A 9,584-nucleotide genomic window follows, 5' to 3' on the forward strand; every position below is an offset into this window, starting at 1 on the left:
AATAATTATTTTTAAACTTTTAAATTGTCTCTACTAATGTATTTAATTAAAAATTAGTTAATAAGCACAACTGCAATGTTAAATTCATAATATGTTTGTTGTTATCTGTAAATATATTAGTATTATTTGTTAAAATTATATTTTTTAATATTTTAATTTTGTATGCGGCCCTCCATTAAAAACTGAAACAAATTATGGCCCGTGTAGGTAAAAAGGTTGCCGACCCCTGGGTTAGAGCAAGGGTAATCAACCCAAATTCTCTTGTGGGCCACTTAGGAAATCCATTATAAACTCATGGGCAGCATACTAAATTATTTAGACAAAACAAAAAAATAGTTTTGTTGTATAATTTAATTAAAATAAACATAATGAGTTATTATTGTATTTATTATTAGTCAAGAATTATAAACATAGATAATATAATAATAATTATTTATTTATTTAGTGGGATATTTGTTTCTCAATTCATTCACTCTTAGCTTTTGCAAATCTATGGAAATGCTTCTATTTCTGCTCAATGCTCAATGTAGTTAATGTTGCAGGTTTTCATCTGTTAGGTTTGAGCGTGATTGATGTTTGATGAATTTCATTTTCAAAAAAAAACGATTAACAGATGTAAACTCATCTAAAAGCACTCGCAACTTTTTGTGCCAGATTTCTCAAATTGAAAAAATTTTCTTTTGTGATGTAATAAAACACTATTTTTGATTTTTATGTTTCAAAAATCTATTTTAATTCATAATTGCATTGTAAGTTTGTTTAACAATGGAAAGTGTTGAACGATATTATTTTTTATTTGAGATTCAAATAACAATAATTTCTTCTGAAATGCAGTGTGGTGATTAAATGTGTCAATTATTAAATTATCTTTTCCCTTTAATGATATATTTAATTAGTTAAGTTGTTTAAAAATATCCACTAAAAAACATAAATCCAATAACCATTCATCATTTCTTACTTCTAATACTGGTCTTTACAATTGACACTAAGCGCACTCCAACTGCCACAGCGAATGGGCAGATTATGACTGTTATTGATCACGTTTTATTTTAAAAATATAATTTTCTGTAACTTGTAAGCTGGTAGCTATATCTATATATTATGTATAATATTTTGTTTTTAGACAAGATAATTATAATTATTATTTTGATTTTGTTGAAATTGCAATTATGTTTCATAATATGGTCATAGGTTGTAACTTATAAGGAACGTTGCATTTTCAAAGTTTTTTGACTCATTTTTTATCGACCATAATTTAAAAAAAGGTGGGCAAGTGGATGTCGTTCTGCTGTACAGTAGGTTACAAGTGGGTCGCTGTTTAATGGATGGTATTAAATTTGAATTCAATGATATAATATCATTGTATAAGAAAAACGATTCTGAGCGGAGACGGTATGTCAGTCTAGGTATAAGACATAATATTATATTATAGTCTATAGTATTAAAAAAAAAATTGACTTATAATAGGTACCTATAATAAATTCCAAATTAATTATATCACAATATCCATCAGCTACTTATAAGGCGTTATCAACAAAAAATTATGATACTATCATACATGACAAAATAGATAGGTATGTCAGCAACTTTTTAATACGCATTGTGTTCGCCGACCACTCCACACCCTGTCTATTAGCTGGTCCGCGGCTTTATGTTGGCTGGGTGATTTAACGGCCAATGAAATGATGAGAACTACGGCTATTGATAGGACGGGTGGGATGCGCTAATCAGAGTAAAATATATATTTTGTCATGCTATCATAGAAATATAATAGTATACTTTAGAAGTTTCAAGTACCCACGAATAATATTATACAATCACAACAAAATAACTAAAATAGTTATTCTAGGTTTTTTAATATGTAATTTTGTCCAAATTTAAACTAAAATGACTATAAAAATAAACTGTGCTTATGTATTTTTTAGATTTTTTGGTAACAGAATTAATTACTTAAGTGGAATCTTATTTTAAATTTTCAATCCTTAGCTATGAAGTTGAACATTTTATAAATTTTTAACTATAAAATCGTTTTTTAATTATAAATTTGATAAATGTTGTCATAATTGGAACTTAAAATGCTTATAAAAAAAATTGTATCTAGGTGTTTTTAATATTTTTCAACTGCTATTGTAAGAATATATCAGGAGCCTTGTATTACATTTTTACACTTTTTGGCCCAACAGATAAAACTTTATTGATATTCATAAAAAAAAAAAACTAAAAAAATTTAAAACTGACAATATCCGTAAACAGCTCAAAATTATTTTCAAAATTGTATGGTGTATAGAAAATGCTAATGTAAACAATCAGTGAAAATATTGCTCATAAAAATTTAATTTGACTTTCTTCAAGAAATTTTTTTTTTGATAAAGGTAGAGAAACTTAGAGAAACTAGAGGAATTTTGTATTACATTTTCAAATCTTAGATTTAAAAAGAAAATTTTTTATGAATTTCTAACTTAAAATAATTTGCAAATTTTCGTCATTTTTACGTGTTTTGTCCATATTTGAACTTTAAATGCTTATAAAAAAAAATGTTGACTATGGATTTTTAATTTTTTTTTATCTACCTTTGAAACAATATACTAGGAGCCTTCTATTAAATTTTCAAGCTTTTTTAACCAACAAATAAAATGTTATCGATATTTATAGAAAAAAAAACTAAAAAAAATGAAAACTGAAAATGTCTATAAACAGCTCAAAATAAGTTAAAATATTTGGAAAATTTTATGGTGTATAGAAGATGATTATATAAACATTCAGTCAAAATTTCATGTACCTACGGTCATTTGCTTTAGAGTTGCACCGAAAACCAAAATTGATTTTCTCGAAAACAGATTTTGTATAAAAATTCCCCGTTTTTCTTTTGTTTTTGACATCACTTTTGAAAACTGTTGGGAAAATTTTACTTTTGACCCCCAAAGTACCAACTAGATTCACTTCCCTATCTGAAAAAATACTGTTGAAGAAAATCCAAGCATTTTTACTGTCCTAAAAGCTGATGACAGACACTAAAATAAAAAAAACATCATTGTTAAATCAATACATTCATCGCTCTACTTAGAATCTAAAACTTTTATGCGCTTAAATAGCTTTAAAAAAGTCGCAATATTTCAATGGTGTATTAACAGTTATTTTTTTAGAGTTACACTAAAAAACAAAATCGATATTGAGATTTATTCATAATAATTTTACAGATTTATCATGTTAAAGAACCTTATAGTCTTTCGGAAACTCACTTTCTAAATGATGTTAGAAATGATTATCAACCTTTTCCAAAACTTGAGAAAGCATTTACAGATGTTGATACCAGTGTTGGATTTAATATTGAATTGAAGTGGACAATGAAACTTCAGGTTATTATGTATTATAACTATAAAATATATATAAATAAAATGATTGTATTTTATGATCAGTTTTAGTTGATCGTAATTTTATTTGTTTTGTATTTAATGGCCACTGAATTTTTAGGATGGAACCTATGAACTCGAAAACCCATTCGACATGAATTTATTTGTTGACACTATACTTAAAACCACATTTGAATATGCAGGATCACGAAGTATTGTGTTTTCTTGTTTTCATCCTGATGTCTGTACTATGTAAGTTATTATGGTACATTTTTATTTAAAAATAAATATATTTATTTCCAAACCTATTTTTTAGACTTAACATAGTTATTCTATTATTTGTAATGAGTTTTTTAAAATAATAATGTTGATTTAAAAGTTTCATCATTAAAACTATGTATACTATCAAATCAAAGCAAAAATTAAGGCTAAATTAGTCATTATTACTAATTTTGTTTGTATATGACAACCCGATTCTTCTGAAATTTCAGTAGGTATTCATAGAAGATTTTATTTTCTATGAACCATTTATACAAATATACCTTGCATACAATATATATACATTTTTGCAACAGTACATTTTATAGCTATTTTTTTCTAATTTTCTTAACCAATATAATATTTGAAACTGTGTCTATAGAAAATGAATAAATTTAACCCATTAGCGCTGGATTTTTTTTATTTACAATTTTAACCAACATTTTGTTGAAAACATAATATGTTATATCTTAAAAATTATTGTAAAAAATCTATGTTGCCATTTGGCAATGCACGGCGTTAATGGGTTGACCAATTTATATAGTAATATATACAATTATTTAATATACTATAAAATGCATATTTAAAATATTTTATGATTTATGATTAATAATTTTCTAGGCTTAAAATGAAGCAAAATCGGTATCCTATATTATTTTTAACTCAGGGTGTTACAGTCCGGTACCCTTCATATGCTGATCCTAGATGTCACTCTATACAAAATGCTGTTTACCATGCTACTTGTCACGATTTATTGGTAAATTTCTTGATGCTTTTCTCAACTTATAAACCATATTTTACAATATACATATTGATTTTTTATTAATTTATTTAACTTGCAACTAATAACCTTGTTTGCTACAACTTAAATTACATTTAATTTTTACATACATAACTAAAGTTATAAATATTACATTGTTATACTTTAAAATAAAATTGTTTACATCTATTCAGGGAGTAAATGTTCACTCTGAAGACTTGTTGCGTGATCCATTACAAATAGATATTGTCAAACAAGCTGGACTCGCGCTATTTTGTTGGGGAGATGATAATAATTGTAAAGATGTAGCTAATAAATTCAAAAAACTGGGAGTAAATGCTGTTATATACGATAAGTAATGAGTTATTATATACAATTATTAATGCTTTTATTTTTAAGCAAATTAATTTCTTATAATTTACCCATGATTATTTATAATGGCTTATGTTAATTCTGCATACTATTATCTAAGGCTGGACATTAAAGAATAGTTAAACATTTTATAAGTAACTTTTCCCATCATAAACAGTTACTATTACTTAATTCATTATACAGGCATGCAAAGTTAAATTTAAAAATTTAATATAAATAAATAATAATTAATAACATTTATCTGTAGGATAATATCATTACAAGGCCTCCCTTCCTTTTATTATTTTTGTCAATTACTCTTATAAATGTTATTTTTATCTTAGTATCTATATTTATATTTTTATCCAATTTGCTTATTGTGCTTTAACATAGATTGTAAAAAAAAATTGAACTGATTTTTACTAAGTCAAGCTACTTATTTTTTTATTTAAATTGTTCATTTTACAAGTAAAAAAAAGTAACTTTTATTTTGAACTGAACTTAAATTTTTTTTATTACTTGTCTTAAAAAGTTAAAAAAAATTGTTAACATGTCCAGCCTTGCTATCATCTAAGATACAACTATAATACTATTTTGAAATATTTAGTAAATTTTTAGTGTTCAGTTGATCATCTAATTTGCAAATAACTTATATACATATTTTTAAATATTTCCTCAAATGTTGAATGATTATATTCATTAATATGAATTTTATTTCATAGGTTGGACAAGATTGAGTTATTGAAAAAAAAAATGTCCTGCTCTACTAAAAATCCTGATGTCTTCATTGCCAATAATTATTGTGATCAAAATGATATACTCTTATCAAACCAACAATCACTTAAAGAGGATCCTCATTTACGTGAAGACAATGTTAGTATATAGAGTAAATTTAATTGACATTAACATGTGTTTCGATCAGGGACTGGAACCTTGATGACTTTTACAGTTCCTGTTTGGTTCGTAGAAAAACTAAAATTTTGATTTCGGTTCCGGTTCAGTTCCCAGAAACACTGAAATTTCGGTTCTAGTTCCTGTTCGATTCCCAGAAAAACTAAAATTTAGGTTTCAGTTTCTATTTGGTTCTTAAAAAATTAAAAATTAGTTACTTGTTTTGATTTTATACTTATGTAAAAAAATTTGTAAAGTTTAAGTATCAGTTCCGGTTTTTAAATTAATTTAAATAAGGGTTTCGGTATTAAAACTAATTTAAATAAGGGTTTTAATGATGTTTCGGTAAAGTTCCAGTCCCTGGTTTCAATGATTAGCAAAGTGTGGGATCAACTGTTGGACAAGTCTTAAAAAATTCCCAAAATTAAAATCCATATTTCACGTTTAAATTGAAAATAGGCACTGGTCTTTTATTTATAAGCTTTAATTTATGATATTTTTCATATAAATAATTATATATAACATTGATAGTTGTTTAATTAAGTAAAATTTCATCACATAAACGTAAAATATTAATAAAATAGCAAAATAAACAAAAATAAAAAATTATGTTTGAGGGATGACAATCAATTTAGTTTATACTGGTCTCCTTGGCACTAATGTTCCACTAATGGGTTGAACTAAAATTTAAATTTAAACAATGAACGTCAAATAATTGCGTTGGCGTTGCGTATCTATAGTATAATAATTAATCTATGGCTCGAGAAATATCCCATATAAACGTTACCGTGCATATTCTGAAACCTCGTACATTCACCTTACAAAATCATGTATATGAATGAAACACTGCCCGGTGTCTTAAAATCTGTTTGTATACAATTTTTAATTACTAGATACAAATTACATAGTGAATATTCAATGAGTTAGATGGAAAAAAAATTACTTTGAATAAAATCAGGATATTTCATTGACATTTATACCACATTCATGTATTATATGAATTATAAGAAAATGTAATTGTATTTTAGGAAGTTGATAAAAATAGATATTTCATGGATGTTGGTAAGGCCACTTTTCAGAATCAATGTTCTTCAACAGAAACATTATGGAATGAAAAGATAAATGATTCCAAGTCGCAATCAAGAAAACAGAGGTAATAACTAATATGACGCTTATACTTTATATATTACTAATTATTTTATTCTGAATAACAATTGAATATTTATTTAATATATCAAACATGTTTGTAAATAGATTTGACTGTATTGATGATGGCACATTGGAACCGAATATTAATCCAACTAAATCCAAAAAATCTAAGTAAGTAATATTATTACTAAAAAAAATATACGAAAGGTTCCTTTTTCCTGGTAGCATCTACACGCAACAGACATTGGAATTGAACGACCGCTGTAAATCTATGTGTACAAACTGACCATATCTAGACGCTGTTAGGAAAACGTACCTTTACTAATTTATAGTTGTATTATGGTAGTAAAGTAAAGATTTTTAAGATTGTTTTTTATGCATAATGGTATTGAAAACATTCCCATTTTCAATTTTAATAAACCTATTTATATTCCAATATACTATTTAGTATAATAATATATTTTAATTCCTTATTGTTCTTTCTACTTTTATCACGTTTAGACTTCAGCACTATCTGGATTTGATTTAAAAATTTAACTATTTACAAATATTTGATGATGGACTAGATTTATTTTAAAAATATTACCTGATATAATAATACATACCTAATATACAATATTTAATTTAATTGTTTTCTTATAAAAACAATTATTGAGAATTTTGTATATTCTCTGTATTTCAATATTATTGTTGCTTATTACTGTATATTGATGGCTAGGCTAATGGTAGTACTTAATATTATGATTATTTTCAATTTTAAGAATCCTTATTATATCACTAGATTGATTGTTATGATAGAAACTGGACACACCTAAATTCCTTAATGATTGATGGAAACCATCAGTTCTGTAACATTATTTCTTCATTTTTATGTTACAATTACTTTTTTGTTTCAGGGCTGATATTTAGAAGATTAATCAGAAATCAATGCTATCTAGTTTTAACGATATCAAATAATCAAAATAATATATAAGCATATTATGCTTTATTTAATATTTAATATATCATATATTTTATTAAATGTATTTTTTAATATATTATTAACTAAAAATAATTGTTTATTAACCTATCAGTGTAAGAATGGGAATTATTTATAAGCTACAAAGTTTACATTTAAGTATCGATTGTGTTAGATAAATTAGTAGAAACATAATATTTTTAAAACATAACAAAAATGTATTTATACCGGCATTTAATTGTAGGTGTTTAAATTCTTTTGCATAAATGCCTTTTGGTGCTGTAATTTAAATTCATATTATTAATATTAATCTACCCTGTATGTGCTCAGTATGGTGATAACTGAAAATTTGCAAAACTATTACAACATTCCTAGAAGCCAGGGATTTTTTTATATATTATAGTTATAATAGTTTTTGATGAATGTTGTTTATTATAAAATTATTTTCATACAGAATCATTATTTTATATTATTAATAATTAGAATTAGGTATTTTTATGATTATATTATTAAATAATATTTGGTTTTAATAGATTATGTTAATTACTATTTGGTGTTAATATTATTTATTATTTTATTATTTACCTTTACTATTTACAACATAGTTGCACACAATGGTAAGTGATACAATGTTAACTAGTGTTATCAATGTCGATATTTTAATAGATTTATAAGGAAGACTATTTAGCTGTCTAATCGGGAATCGCTGTTGGAACAGATAGAATACATTGTCATCTCAAATTAATAACCAACTTCAAACGTAATATTAAACTTTCACCAATCACCAAAATATTCCATATCATGGAGGTTTGTATTAAGAATTTTCTTTTTATTAAAATAAAATTGGTACGGCCCCTGCAAACCCTATTAATTTTTCATCAAAACGACCTTAGTGACTGAAAAAAATTAAAGTACTTCTGGTGGTTTGATTTAATAAATGTAAAGGTGTTTTAATTGGTCAACAAGTCTACTTTATATCGGTCAGAGTAATTTTTTAGATATTATTGAATACATTCAATATTAAAAATGTATAAAATGTAAAATATTTATTTTCGTCAGGAATTTGCTAAAATTGAAAAAGCAATCCGACCGATGCAAAGTAAACTTGTTTACCAACACAAACATCTTTACATTTTAGATTCTGAGTGAAACGATGAATGTATTGATTTTACAATGATGTGTGTTTTTTTTTGTTTTTTTATTTTTTTTTTGTATCTGTGTACACGATAAATAGTCGAAATAATGCTTCGATTTTCAACTTCAGTATCTTGTTCGATTGGAAAGTGAATATCGTTGGTGCATTGAGGAGGTCAAAATTTAAATTTCCCAGTAATTTTCAAAAGCGCCTAGAAAAACCAAAGAAAAATTAAGGAAAAACGGGAATTTTTACGCAAAATCGATTTTTCACAAAATTGAATTTGGTTTTTGGTGTAACTTTAAAAAAAAATGACCGTAGATACATGAAATTTTGACTGAATGTTTATATTTCCATTTTCTATACACTATAACATTTTCAAAATATTTTGACTTATTTTGAGCTCTTAACGGACATTGTCAGTTTTCATTTTTTTAGATTATGAGTGGAACGATGAATGTATTGATTTTACAATGATGTGTGTTTTTTTTTTTTTTTTGTGTCTGTGTACACGATAAGTAGTCGAAATAATGCTACGATTTTCAACTTCAGTATCTTGTTCGATCAGAAAGTGAATATCGTTGGTGCATTGAGGAGGTCAAAATTTAAATTTCCCAGTAGTTTTCAAAAGCGCCGGGAAAAACAAAAGAAAAATTAAGAAAAACGGGAATTTTTACGCAAAATCTGTTTTCGAGAAAATCGATTTTGGGTTTTGTTGTACTTTAAACAATG

At 25.5% G+C, this 9,584-nt stretch overlaps 1 protein-coding gene across 4 annotated transcripts in view; it reads left to right on the top strand.

Annotated features, from left to right (window-relative positions):
- LOC100159211 (glycerophosphocholine phosphodiesterase GPCPD1) overlaps window positions 1-8,266 on the top strand; it is a 41,374-nt gene extending 33,108 nt beyond the window's left edge. For all 4 annotated transcript variants that reach the window (XM_029485929.1, XM_029485927.1, XM_029485928.1 and 1 more), the window contains 8 exons: window positions 3,198-3,356; window positions 3,472-3,602; window positions 4,230-4,365; window positions 4,563-4,723; window positions 5,442-5,592; window positions 6,639-6,763; window positions 6,865-6,930; window positions 7,656-8,266. In XM_029485929.1, coding sequence (XP_029341789.1) covers window positions 3,198-3,356; window positions 3,472-3,602; window positions 4,230-4,365; window positions 4,563-4,723; window positions 5,442-5,592; window positions 6,639-6,763; window positions 6,865-6,930; window positions 7,656-7,668 — 942 coding nt within the window. In that variant the 3' untranslated portion in view covers window positions 7,669-8,266. The remainder of the gene's footprint in view (window positions 1-3,197; window positions 3,357-3,471; window positions 3,603-4,229; window positions 4,366-4,562; window positions 4,724-5,441; window positions 5,593-6,638; window positions 6,764-6,864; window positions 6,931-7,655) is intronic.
- Window positions 8,267-9,584: the final 1,318 nt, after the last annotated feature.

Source organism: Acyrthosiphon pisum, chromosome X (genome assembly GCF_005508785.2).
Source record: "Acyrthosiphon pisum isolate AL4f chromosome X, pea_aphid_22Mar2018_4r6ur, whole genome shotgun sequence".
Lineage (NCBI taxonomy): Eukaryota > Metazoa > Arthropoda > Insecta > Hemiptera > Aphididae > Acyrthosiphon > Acyrthosiphon pisum.